This window comes from Phoxinus phoxinus (assembly GCF_949152265.1).
Source record: "Phoxinus phoxinus genome assembly, chromosome: 5".
In the NCBI taxonomy this organism is placed as follows: Eukaryota; Metazoa; Chordata; class Actinopteri; order Cypriniformes; family Leuciscidae; genus Phoxinus; species Phoxinus phoxinus.
This window is the reverse complement of record NC_136880.1, coordinates 22242292-22256650: the sequence shown is the minus strand read 5'-3', so window position 1 is coordinate 22256650 and position 14359 is coordinate 22242292. Positions and strand designations below refer to the sequence as shown.

The following is a 14359-nucleotide window of genomic DNA, read 5'->3' as shown; positions in this document are numbered from 1 at the left end:
TTATTACGTTGTGATGCCAAAATTCACTTTTAGCATTTAAAGCGATTTACTTTAGGTAATTTATTAGTTAATTAGTAAATTTGTTTATTTTTTCACCCAATAATACAGAATATTAATATCTGTATTAATATAAGTTATTTACTATATAGTGTAAATAATTATTGGTTTATCGTATCATCCAAAATTGTTCAGTATAACCAGCAAACAGATCAACAGCAGTCTTACCGAGCAGCCGTCTGAAAGAGTCTTGATGAAGGGGTTGTTGTCATAGGACATTTCCTCATCATTAGATCCCAGGAAGCGCAGCGCCTTGTCATAGTTGTCAGCCTTGGCGTCATACCAGGCCACAGACTGATGGCATATGTATGTGAAGTTCTGCCGGGCAGAAGAGCTGAGCAACTTGAGGAACGTCATCTGGACTGAGTTTATCGAGCCCTCCTCAACATCCACATAAGACAACTGAGACACAGGGAACACAGGGATCAAACATCAATTATTTTAGATGAAGTATCGCAGGGATGAAAATCGATGGACATTGTCTGGTTCTAGATCCAATTAAAAATTATTTTAGTACTTTCTTAGAAAGCAACTTTCAATAATTAGTTCTAATATAAAAAATTTAATATAGTAAAATTAGAATTTTGTAATTGTTTTTATCCTATAGTGCAACAAAACTTGTGTTTCAGTAAGTTAATAATTCTTCAAACTGGTTTAGTAAGCGATCCAAACTAACTACATGAATTTTGAACGGTCTTTCATTTGCCGACTCATTCATTTGCTAATCAAATCTATGTGAAGTTGCCATTCGGTTTGCATTGGCAGAAGAGTGCAGATGTTAACAGAACTATAATTTATGAAGATAACTCATTTCCAGAACAAAAAATAAACAAAAACTGAAACGTTCTGAATAAAAACCAGTACTTGATTCCCAACCCTGAACTACTGTCACCCGTCAAGCAATAGAGGCATTCACAACCAAATTGCTGGGCTTTGATTCAAAGTTTATGAAATTTATAACGGAAGAGAAAAATGGGCACTTACGATTTTTCCACGCTTGAATTCACTGAACCAAGATCCTGGGGACTCCTTTGGCCAGTTTGATATTCTAACCTGGAATAAATGGAAACTGTGATCAAATAATTCCCCAAGATAATACAGTTCTTTATTTTTGATTTATATTACTACCAATCATGAGATTTAGCAGAGATGAGATCCTCTCACCCCTGAGGATTTCTTATCAGGGAAAATGCAAGTTTCTCCTCCTGCAGTGAAGTTACAGTACACTTTAAAGGCGTCTCCTATGCATCCCATATTTGGATCGATCCAGTAATGTCCTAAAGTCAAAAACATGTATGTTAAAATTCAAAAACAAATGGCCCCAATTAAAGGGAGAAATTATTATTTATCTTTGATTACTAAGCCTAGTTTACTTACACACAAGAGTCAGTTAAATCTGTTTGGTCATACAATCAAAAAAGTAAAAAATGCAGCCTTATCTTTGCTAAAGAAACCGCATAACTTTCTCTCACCATCAGGGAAGTCTGGTTGGCTGAGCTGCAGGTCTTTGCAGGTTCTGGCAGGGTTATCCTCGGTTCCCAGTGGGAACTTCATGCGTTCAATGTCCTGCTTGAGGTTGTTGAGGGATCCAAACACATCCTCCATTCCCTCCACACCATAATCTATCATTCCCGCTGCTTCGTCATCCTGCATGTCGGGTGACCTCCTCGATTTTTTATTTGTCTGGATGGGGAGGGGCTGGATGAAGTCACCAGCTGGGCCCTAGTCATAGATATTTAAAAAAAAATATTGACAATTCTGTAAGGTCGGCTTCAATCCCACAGAAGACATATGGATATCAATTTGATTTTCAGCAGAGCTCAAAATGCAATACAATATTTTTCTTACCGGAGGACCTGGTGGACCAATCAAGCCAGGGTCTCCCTTCTGGCCAGCTGAACCCTTGGGAAACAAAAACACGGTTCATTTACACTGGAAAAAATGACCATGTGTAATGGAAAGGTTCAGCACTTACAGTTGATCCTTTGGATCCCTTATGTCCTTGAGTGCCCTGAAGATAGAGACAACAAAGAAATCAATTAAGCACATGTTAAGGTAGACAAATGTACTGTACAATGCAAAAATGCATTAACCTGATTGTCGGATTTAAAGAATCTTAATCTGGTTTTGGCAAAGATTATGTCTGTTTTAATCAGAATTTTATCATGTGCGACATGTTTTTTTTAATGAGAGTAAAAACATTCATATAATCTTAAAAAGAGTTAATGAAATAATTCATACAAATATTACATTTCTGACCAAAACAACTAAAATGCAGTGGTATGAATGGAAAAAGTGGGTGAGCATGTCAAATGAGAACAGCTTGCTGATAATATGCATTGATGAGGATTATTCCTCTATACTCCTAGCTGTGGAGTCAAGGTTTGACCAGAAAACGGCCCTTAATCAGACAATTATACACACACAAATATGGTCAATGTCAGCGCTAGAGTGAAAAAAACTGCTTACAGGAATACCAGGAGGACCTGGAGGACCGAGTGGACCAGGAGTACCAACGGGACCCTGAAGTCAATAAAGCAATTAAAAATGTTCAGGGCAAAATCAAGAAATCATTGTAAAGATGCACTTCTAAATGTTTATTCTTAAATAACAGCATCTATCTAGCAGACAAAAGCACATTCGGAGCCTGAACTAACTCAGGAGTCTTTAAAGAGCAGTAACTCACAGAGTCACCCTTGCCTCCGCCGAGCCCCTGAGGTCCTTGCAGTCCTCTGTCCCCCTTCTCCCCCGACTCACCAGGAGGACCGATCAGACCAATCAGACCTGGATGACCCTGGGTGAGTGAAAGGAAACTTTAATTCTAAGTGACGGGTTTTAATACTGGAGTAAAACATACATAGGCCTACACTATATGTCGCAGATGCTTTTTACATAAAACATACAGACAACATTTGCTGTGATAAATCGCATTCCATAGATGCGTTTGATTGAGCGCAAGTTGTATTCAACCCAGAATTATTTGGCAGAGGAAAACTGCCAATCAATCAGTCAATCGATACAAACCTCAGATTAAAGGCTGAAATGGCAAACAATGAATTTTAGCATGTACAAAATAAAGCATTGGCTACCACAGTCGGTGTGTAATATAAATCATATTTAATGCACAGAGAATCTGCTCAAGTGCTTTAGTTTATATTCAACACCTGATATTTACAGCCACAGTTACTGTACTTGGCTCTCCACAATATTAATACAGAAAACACTCATCTCAGCGCGTCTCCTCTCATAAAACAGATTTACAGAGATATGCCGCATTTATTATGAATTGCAGGCAGAGTAACAGTTTAATCTTTGTCTGACACTGTGTTTAATCTTCAGCACTAAGAGCTTGTTTATGCCTTGTCATTGTGTGAAATAGAGAAGCCACTAGGGCCAGTTGCTCTCGCCTCTTAAACTTTCAACTGGGCTCAGCATTATTGTAAATATACTGTACATGGTTTTGTTTAGCAAAGGGAACATTTTTTAATACTGTAGAACCTCTTTGGAGATGTTTATGGCACCAATGTAAGTATATGAATTACTGTCCAAAAGTTTGGGGTAAAAACAGTAATACTGTGAAATATTTTTAAGAAAAAAAAAAAAACTTTTCTATTTAAACACTTTTTTTTAAACTTAAATTATCTTGTTTTTGTGCTTTCAAAATACTAGTTCAAACATACCTTCTCACCCTTAGTACCAGGGTCACCTTTCAAGCCAGGAAGACCAGGAGGACCCTAGAATTTGTCAAGACACACAAATATGTCATATTTAAGTCTACATTCAATAGTCAGAGTAAACAACATAATGGTGTCTGATTGTATCTTCTTACCAATGGTCCAGGAGGACCGTCCTGGCCAGCAGCTCCAGGAAGTCCCTGCTCACCCTGAAAGAGTAGACAGAAACCATTAATACACACCCAAATATGCAAACATTAATGCACGGCACACATACTCAAACTTACTGACTAGACAAGGAGAGGGATTCAACTTGAAAAGCTTAATGATTCAAATTAAGAGATTCTTGCGTACTGCTCTAATGTAATTATGCAGACAATTTGGACTGTGTGAGATATCAGTTTCCAAATGCGTACCACAGGTCCAGGTATGCCACGTAAGCCCTCGGCTCCAGACTTTCCAGGAGGCCCCTGGGGGCCCACAGGCCCAGTTTTGCCCACTGGTCCCTCTGCACCGGCCTCGCCCTGTGTGACGAAAATAGATTTAAGGAATAATGTACTGATCAATACAGAAAAAAAAGATACTTAGTAAACTGATAAATAATTTAGACATAAAAAAATATTTAATTTGATACAAATTACATATATATTGTGACAATTGTATAATGTGCACAAATATTTAAGGACCTTCTATAAATCTAACGGGTTTTTTTAGCCATTAAAATAATCTTTTTTAACATTTTCTTTTTCTTAAATGGAAACTGATATCCATGCAAACATATGTAATGTGATAAGATGAATAATACCATTGGATCAACAACATTTTGAAGAACTAAAGCTTTTAGAAGAAAAAAAAGAATAGATTTCCTGTCACTTCCTGTGATTGAACCTGTAGTATAAGCTTAATTTGCCCTGGCATCCAATTAGGCTTTCTTGTGCTCAGATCTTTCAGTGAGGATTTTAAAAGTCAGGACCACTCAGTGTCGTGAGAGATTGGATTCAACAGACAAAAGCAAGGACAGATAACAAATCAAGCATTCAGGAGGACAAATGATTTACGCTGCAATACAAATGACAATCATGTTGTTTGGTTGTTCAGGTGCTTTTTAAAATAATGGAATCTGTCTTACCTTTGCACCCTTCTCTCCTTGCCTGCCTTCTGTACCACCTGGGCCAGCAGGACCCTTGAGGAGAGAAACACAAAACACAAAACTCAAAACACAACCTTCCATACAGAGCTATTAACAATAAAAAGGGTGCTGCATCCAAATGTACCATGACAACGTTTCCTCCGTTTCATCCCCATGACATAAGATCCATTTTTAGAAGCCATTGTTCACCGAAATCTCACAAAAACCAAAACATGCTGCGGAAACCACATATAAACACTTTGATACCTTTTACATCCGTTATGACGTCTATGAGGTTTAGCTATTGCTAATGGAGTAACATAATTCGAGATAAACTTTCTAAAAAAAAGTCTTATTTTCATACACAGTATTGATTCAACTAAATTGATCTTGTTTTAAAGATGGTTTGATATTTTTTTACCTGAAAACAAGACCAAAATCCTGTTTAAGACAATCATTTTGAAGCAAAGGTGTTAGCAATAACAATGGCTAATTGGCGTGGGCAGGATTCCAGATATTAAGCTATTAATGTCCCCACATTTGTGAACACTATTAAGATGATTATTCAGATAAATAGGTGATGAACTAGTGAAAGACTTCATGATGGTATTGGTTTCTCAGCTTGGGCATAAAAACACAGCGCAGCGCAACACCCTAAACATCCATGATCAATATGTGTGTGCATTTAGATTCAAGACACAGAGAAGGCCGAGATCTGCCGAATAAATCAGCTTCCTTCGCAGACCTATTTAAGTTGTAAGCAAGACGGGTAAAAATGGAAATCCCTGCATTTTTATTGCTTTTAGCTCACGGCTCTGTTGATACATTTATGCAACAATAAAGCTCACTGTATAAAACAAGTTACGAGTCAACGACTGAAAACTATACGTTTACTGTGGTAAATACATCAGATCATAAAAGAAAGTGTTAGAGCTAAAAGTGTAATCTATTCTAAGCCAAATCTTGAGGATGGCACCAGAGCTGACAATGACATCTCCATTTCCTTTCGGCTATCACATTGCCGTCACAGTGCTGTCATTCAAACCACTTTGGTCAATATTCTATAATAGAAGTGTCTAAATGTCAGCCTCAGCTCAACTGCTCTTGAGCAATGCAAACTGATGTGAGGAGACCAGTTTTTTTTACACACACAGGTTTTATTCTACACTGAGATTTTCCCAGGCACAGCGTGTGCTCTTTACTCACTTGGGAACAATTTACCGAGGGAAGACCTAGTAAAATCCTGACTGTGCTCCGCTTTTAAAGATTTATTGTTTGTGTAGTTCAGATCTGTTAAAAATAAACGTGCCCCATAAAATATAGGCTTCTCTTAGCATGAATTTCCGAGGGAAGCTCATAAACCTATTTGAAAATGTTTGTCTCAGCAGATTACAAAAGGAACAAAGGGGTAATACAAAGGTATATTTTTACATTTTCTTAATGAAAAGTGGTGCTTGCCCATGCAAAACCAATGCTGTTTTGAGTGTTTTGTACATTTCTATGTGGTTGCAAGGGTGTTGTCAAAAGATCCCATCGTCTGATACAAGATACGACACTTAGAGTGGGGTCTGTTTAAATCTAGAGTAGTTATCTACAAATAGTGACACTACGAGTTTAAATAAATTTTTTCAGTGGCTTGACAGTCTCAACAAACTTTTAAAATAGTGCGTTTTTAGTAGTAAGCTATTTTTTCAACCAAGTAGCAGTGTAGCGACACGAAATGATATCACTATGCTTAGAATATGAACTGAAATGCACGACTAGCAAATGATTCACTCTTTTGAGTCACTCTTCAATGAATGAATCAAACGGTACGAAGAACGATCCAAATTGGTTGGAGATTCGGTTTGAGAAATTCCGCCTGTTTACTCAAGCACTGAATCATTTTGAAGGGGTAAAAATAAAAATAGCACTGGATTAAGTTGAATAATTTACCCTTTTCAGAATGGTAGCTTAGTTAAACTACTTTAGTTTTAAAGCAACAAGCTAGTCATAATTTACAGTTTTAAAGTAGCTTCCCCAACACTGAACCAAACGCCTGGTAAGGTACTCACTCGCTTTCCAGGGGGTCCTGGAGGACCAGCTTCACCAGATGGACCGGATGGACCCTGTGGTGTAAAATTCAATTAATGAACTAGCAATTTTTATTATGTTTGAACATAAAATATGAATTTCATTGGAAGTCGAGTATCACTCACAGGCTGACCGGCCTCTCCATCATCTCCCTTGTCTCCCGGAAGGCCATCCAGTCCCTATGTGAAACAGGACAGTACATCACAACATTGCCCTAATATTTCATTTCCATCAAGTATCCTATTATTTGTACACATTTTTTCTCCCAACATTTGCTTCTTAAGTGTATCGGACATGCATATAGCCTGAATATCGAGCCTGTAACTAATGACTATTCTGACGATCTGTTGATTATTTATTTTACTGATATTCCACATATTGTGCAAGGATTTCGCTTCAACAATGTGCAACAAAGCCTATATGCTGAAGACTTTGAAACAAAATGGTTTAAACTATTAACATGCTTACGTGGAAACCTAGACGCATCAAACTATATGACCTTTTTTTTTTAATAAAGTGCTTTGTAAAACTTGCGTTGCACACGTTTTTTCCCCTCGCTCGCTCTGTTGCCTCAACTTTGTTTAAATGCATTATTTCTCACAGAAACTGAATTGTTATTTTACAACCACAAAGTGACAAAGGTAATATGTGCACAGTGCATACAGCCAAATAATCGATAATGAAATCTGTTGTCAACCACTTTGATTTGAACGCCTCCATATTACACTTACACCAACTCCAGGCTCACCAGGAGGACCTGGATCTCCAGGGAAGCCAATAGGACCCTAAACGGGAGAAAATGGGATCAATTCAGTCATCATACAGTATTATTTCAGTTTAACAGATGAAGGGTGTCTTCTGGGATGTCATGGACAGAGACTTACTGGGTTTCCTTTGGGACCGTCATCTCCAGGGGGTCCTCTTCCACCGGCGGGTCCTGCAGCTCCAGGAGGGCCGGCTTCTCCTTTCTCTCCAAGCTCACCTTTGGGTCCCTAAGAAAGGACACAACGATTTTCACCATCTATGATGATTATTTAAAAAAAAATAACAATGTAGGTCAAAGCTGGCACTATGCTGTTTTCAAAGCCAAGAAGAGGTAGAATAACTGTAAAGTGTTTGTTGGCTGATGTGATGGGAATGTTTTATGTAATGGAAGACTATAGATCCGACCTCGGGGTGAGGGTGTAATCCTCAGAGTTAGTATTAATGATCTTGAGTGTTGGACCATGGCGGTGAGAGTGTATAGATGCTAAAGACTTGGTGCTCACGTGTGGTTTGAGGAAGTGATAGTAGCCTTTTGACGGGACGCATTCACAACACTTTGGGAGGAAAATTACTGTATTGTAAGTATTCAGGAAGGGAATTACCTCAGCATACCGTAGAATATTATTTTATTATAATGGAGGTTGTTTGAATTGTCCGTGGAGAAGTCAAATTTGTAGGTTGAATTCATATTGAGAATTTTGTTTTATCCAAAGCGACTTACAAATGAGGAATACAGCAGCAAGCGATTCATCGTGAAGAGGCAAATAAACACAAAAACTGCTCCAAATACAAAGTTTCCGACATTGCTTAGAGTAGAATAAGCTAGAATCGTGAGGGATTAAAGGAAAGTGAAAGCATAGAATTTTTTTTTTTTTTAAGAGGTTAAGTTCTCATGAAAGAAATGCGTTTTCAGTTGTCTTTTGAATGTTGTCAGGAATTCTGGATGAAGGTAGGGAGATCATTCCACCAGCAAGGAACAGTGAACGAAAATGTTCTGGAGAGTTATTTTGTGGCTCTCTGTGATGGTACCACGAGCCGTCGCTCATTTACCGATCGTAGGCTTCTCGTAGGGGTGTAGACTCATAAGAGCGAGTGGAAGCAGGAGGGCGCTGAGCCTGTCTGTAAGCAATGCCTTGAACTTGATGCGAGTAGCGAGTGGTAGCCAGTGCAGAGAGATGAACAGAGGTGTGTGACCCTGGACCACAAAACCAGTCTTGTGTGCCATTTTTTTTTAATTGAGATTTATACATCATATGAAAGCTGAATAAATAAGCTTTCCATTGATGTATGTTATGATAGGACAATATTTGGCCGAGATACAACTTTTTGAAAATCGGGAATCTGAGGGTGCAAAAAAATCTAAATAACGAGAAAATCACCTTTAAAAGTTTCCATTTCTTTTGGCGAGTGTGCTGCATCCACTCACAAAAATACAATTTTGATATATTTAAGGTAGAAAATGTATTAAATATCTTCATGGATCATGATCTTTACTTAAAACCCTAATGATTTTTGGCATAAAAGAAAAATTGATAATTTGATCGATATAGTGTTTTGTTGGCTATCGCCACAAATATACCTGTGCAATTTATGACTGGTTTTGTGGTCCAGGGTCACAGATCACTGTAACCAGTATATTAATAATAAGTGTAAAAAAAGGCTGTCAAAACTAACTTTGAATGTTGCCTTAAACTTCTGTTCCAAAAAGAAAGTAATAGTAAGATACAGACATCATTTAAGATGCTGATATCACATGAACTGGTCTGTGCAGAAGTCGGCAGACAAAATAATGTCCCTGGGTGAAAAAGCATGATGATAACAGCAACCATCTGGAATGCAAGTGATGTTCACCACAGCATATACATGTTTGTGAATATTAAAGTCTGTGAAGTCTACAGCAGAGTAAAATGTAGTCATTGCAAAGGACTGTAGCAGCCTTAAACTGCCTGTGCAAATGATACCATAACGATCATTAGCTGAATGTGTTCATTTTGAAAACAGAAGGATTTGTGTAGTTATGTTCCCTGAATGTCAATAGATTCGCCTTGTAGACCACCCTAATCTAATGTATTACATGCAGGTCAGGTTTATCAGGTAAAAAACCCAGAAAAATATGCTCAACAACTCTAAAACACAAAAATATACTTACTCCTGTACCAGACTCTCCTGGTGGTCCTGGATTACCTGCCTCACCGGTCTCACCCTGAGGGGGAATAGATAAAGGGAAACAATAAATGTGACATCTGGGTACATTCAACATAATAAGTACAAAAATATTTATGTATATTCATGTTTTGAAGAGATTTATTCAAGAAAAACCCACCTTTTCACCATTTCCACCCATTGAGCCGATACCTCCAGGAGGGCCAGGAGCACCCTGTCAAACAAAAAATAACAACATAGCTGATTCAAATCTCTCCGGCCACGTTCACACAGCAGCAGAATACGGTTCTAAGTCCCGTATATGAGTCCTTAATGTGGTTACGCTCACTCACAGTTAACAAGTAACCCAAGCTGTGTGAACGGAACTGGACAACTAGTTGTCTGTCATGATGTCATGAAGTGCGAGAGAGCCGCTCTGCGCTGCACAAACGCTTGTCTACCGATCGTGGCGGGTTTTCGGGAGTGGTTTCGCTTTCGGTAACTTACAGCAACTTAGATATGAGCTGTATGTCTTGCGGTTTAATGAACTTGCGGTTTGATAGATTAACTCTTATCGTATCAAAAGTGATAAGACTTTTCAGTTTTATGGACATCGCCATCTTTGATTTTGGTTTCTGGTAATTCGGACTTGACTTCTGTTGCATGTTCATACAGACAGTATTCGCGACGCTACTGCAAGTTGCTGTATGAACGGGACATTTCGAGACCCACACCAGTACGTAAATGAGATTGTCAAAAAAATGACAGAATGAGGTTGTTAAAAAAAATGACAGAGTGAATATATACAGTAGCCTCTGATTCACTTCAGAGTTTCTATACAAATATATTACAGTTAAACTCACATCTGCTCCACTAGAACCTTGAGGACCTCTGGGACCAGGAGGACCAGGTGGACCCTGTAAAAGAAACAGCCGTTGTCAAACAGATTAAGACATTAAACTCAGGTCAGAATGATTCACAAACGTTTGCTTTGAATCTGCCCAGTAGAAGATACATTACAAGAATCAGCACATCCAAATGACTTTGTTTGGGAATCAGTAGCACTAGCACTAATACTTTAAATGTGCAGTCACATTAGTCGAATTTCGGCACAATTTTGCAGGCAAAAAGGGTTGATTCTCTACTGTCAATAGTGTAGCAATGCATTAAGCACCACTCACACAGAAGTCATATTCAAACCAAGGAACTCTCTATTGGTCAACATGGTGAGTTTGCATGAGCAACTTGAGCATAAGCGAAATCTGTGCAGGGAACTTTTGCCGCCCTCACGTGAAAGTCCCGATCATGTAGATTCCTATTGAAATTACTGGATTCTACCCACAAAATTTTGACGGGCAACGGTTAATGTGAGCGCACCTTAACACAAAATACCAATTATTTATCACTTACTGTTTTTATAACAGCATTAAGTTAAATATAGATTCACATAATTGTATTTTAATGAATAGGTTAAGACTAATTATGACCAAATTATGCGTTTTGACAACTACGAACTCACCATTGAGCCAACGTCTCCATTCTCTCCTTTCTCACCTGGTGGTCCTGGCAAACCCTAGAGAAAAAAACAAAACAAGTATTACATATTAATTTTGGCAAAATTGCAGGTTATATAATCCCAGTTAGAGTTCACTTATTACAATTTCAAAAATGCTAAAAGTTCAGTAACAAGCGAGGATATGCTGATTATGTTTCCACTTCCCTCATGAACAAAATAATTTAGAATAACAATCAGTCTCACAGTGTTGAATATTAATAATATACATTTACAGCTTTGAGCCATTGGGTAAACACTATTAATCAAATAACAATTTTTTGGTAATTAGCAGTAGAAGGAACCTCATGGCAATTAGCGCATTTGCATGTGGGTGCCTGTGAATGTGTCACACTCGGTGTCACTATGTGAAAATATGAAACGCAAAAAGAGGCAAATCTTGGCAAGCAGTTCACTTTGCAATACAATTGTGCTTGACTAAAGAGATTTGACTGTTATTCAGATCATTATCACCCAACAATACCAACAGACGTCTCTTCATTGTTAATAGTTAACATCTGTAATTAGAAGGATATTCTTGGTCATTGTATTTGGCAGACATGCTCTTTGGTACCAGCGGACGCATATCTTACTGCTTATTGTTTGGATACATGTTGTGTTACTATAAAAGGACAGAAGTGTAATTTCACAGTCATTTTGAGGCAGACAATATTCCCAAATGCCAAAACAGCTAATAAGTTATATTTGCAGTCTCAGTTTTGAAAAGATAATGAAATGTCTCCATTCTAATAAATCCCAATTTCTCCCCATTAGCAAGTTATTCGAAACTTCAGAGAAAACAAATTAAGATGGTTAACTTAATTTCTTCGGATCAAAAATAATTATCGCAGAGGATCAGTGAGTTGCACTAACAAGGAGATGCAGAGCACAAACAATTAGCACAGTTGGGATGAATCACTATTCATATTACTTTTGATTACTAGTCAATTGCTTTGATTGACTGTATAATATTGCTGTGTTGAGTAACAGCCTCTGTTGTCATTTGAAATTCAACTCATTATTCCCATAAACCGAAGTGTGTCATTTTTCGATGTTATAATACTTTGTCATATCTCAATATCAGTGTTGGGGTAGTTACTCAAAAAAAGTAACTAGTTACTAGTTACTTCTGTAAATTGTAATGAGATTACTTTACTAGTTACTGCATTTGAAAAGTAACTTCACTACTTATTACTTTACTTTCCCGTTTCTTAATTTACCGTAGATACATGGACAAACATCATAGCCCTATCATCATTTAGCCTGCATGTCCGCATAGTGTTTATAAATGTAGCCGATAAAAATGGCATGTAAAACCATATAAAATAACTATCCCTGTCTGCACAAAGAAATATGCCTCACTGTAAAATCTACAAACAACAGGATTATGTCCGTGGTGGTAGACACATGATCAGGGCTGGACAGAGATAAACATTGTATTTTATTTTGACGGAAACTGCAAAACTGAAACTTTCTTCTCCATCTGTATTTTGACCATAGACCGTATATAAGAGATTTTGACAGATACACTGACACTGCACGCTCGCTCAAAGCCCAAAGGGGGAGGCGTTTAAAGATGTGATTGGGCCAGTCCAGTGTCAATCAAGAAAATAACCAATGGGCCAATCTACGTGTTTCATGGGCCGGTCTGTCAGAAAAAAAACGAATGCTGACTTTTTTTAACCAATGCATTACACCAGCACTTACCCAGCGCCGCCAATTAAGCAAAACAAAACGAATGGGCCGCCGATGTACGAGTTTTATGAGCCGTTAAGACAAACGAACAAAAAAGTTTTAGATGCATCGGATCGGCCCAAAAAGCCGTGAATCTCCCGGTAGTCCCGATGTCCAGTACTTGCCTGCCAGGGCATAGAGTGAATTTCTGGCAAATATTTTTGTCCTTTCGAGCAATAAACTGAAAGTAATGTGAATATCGCCACTGGCCGAAACTCGCGTCTCCGTCTCCATCTCCATTCCTCTCTGTCCTTTGCACCAGCAGCTACGTCACTCAAATCGATCTCTATGGCAACGGTGCCCAGGCAAGCACACACACACAGGCATGCACGCACCACTTCGACAGATCAGAGCTTTACACACATGAAAACACGGCTTGGGTAACGCAGGAAAACGCGTTCCTATAGTCTAGTAAAGTAGTATAGTTACTGATATTTTTAGTGTAATGCGTTACTTTACTTCGTTACCCAAAAAAGTAATATCGTTACTGTAATCCGTTATTTTGTAACTCGTTACCCCCAACACTGCTCAATATGACAGAGACAGAGACAGCTACACTACTGTTCAAATGTTTGGGGTCAGTAGGAGTTTTTAATGGTTTTTAATAATATATTGTAAAATGTAATTTATTCCTGTGATGGCAAACCTGAATTTTCAGCAACATTATTAATGATCCTTCAGAAATCTTTCTGATATGCTGATTTGCTGCTCAAAAGTCTTTTATTATTATAATGTTGAAATCAATTGTCGTGCTTACTGTCGTGCTTTCTTTTCAGGGAAAAGGATTCTTTGATGAACAGAAAGTTCAAAAGAACAGAATTAATTTGAAATAGAAATATTTTGTAACAATATAAATTCATTTACCTTCACTTTTGATCCTTGTTGAATAAAAGTATTAATTATTTTAAAAATATATTTTTTCCCCAAAATTGACCCTTTTGACCAATTGAAACTTTTGAATAGTAGTGTATTAGTAAACAAGCTGATTTCCGTGAAAAGTGTAAACCCTGATTATTTACAATATTTATGTTTCAATATGTGCAACAATGGCTCAACCAATGGCATGCACTTGGAATGGAATCTGTTTGTCCAAAAAGTGTATTTTTTTTGCTATTCCAATTTGTGGCACAAAAACTACACATCACCTTCAAAACATGAAGTAAACTGAAAGTGATGGAATCAATCAGCCATGTTTAGAGCAACATAATTGAATCCAGATTTTAAAAATGGCAA

General features: G+C 37.8%; 1 protein-coding gene across 2 annotated transcripts in view; it reads right to left on the bottom strand.

The window, feature by feature from the left end:
* Positions 1–14359, bottom strand: part of col11a1b (collagen, type XI, alpha 1b) — an 86630-nt gene that overhangs the window by 3421 nt on the left and 68850 nt on the right. For both annotated transcript variants that reach the window (XM_079614493.1, XM_079614494.1), the window contains 20 exons: positions 11360–11413; positions 10704–10757; positions 10022–10075; positions 9848–9901; positions 7818–7925; positions 7665–7718; positions 7059–7112; positions 6915–6968; positions 4861–4914; positions 4148–4255; positions 3887–3940; positions 3738–3791; positions 2744–2851; positions 2527–2580; positions 2033–2068; positions 1906–1959; positions 1530–1779; positions 1222–1334; positions 1042–1110; positions 226–459 (listed from right to left, as the gene is read on the bottom strand). In XM_079614493.1, the coding sequence (XP_079470619.1) occupies positions 226–459; positions 1042–1110; positions 1222–1334; positions 1530–1779; positions 1906–1959; positions 2033–2068; positions 2527–2580; positions 2744–2851; positions 3738–3791; positions 3887–3940; positions 4148–4255; positions 4861–4914; positions 6915–6968; positions 7059–7112; positions 7665–7718; positions 7818–7925; positions 9848–9901; positions 10022–10075; positions 10704–10757; positions 11360–11413 (1674 nt within the window). The remainder of the gene's footprint in view (positions 1–225; positions 460–1041; positions 1111–1221; positions 1335–1529; positions 1780–1905; positions 1960–2032; positions 2069–2526; positions 2581–2743; positions 2852–3737; positions 3792–3886; positions 3941–4147; positions 4256–4860; positions 4915–6914; positions 6969–7058; positions 7113–7664; positions 7719–7817; positions 7926–9847; positions 9902–10021; positions 10076–10703; positions 10758–11359; positions 11414–14359) is intronic.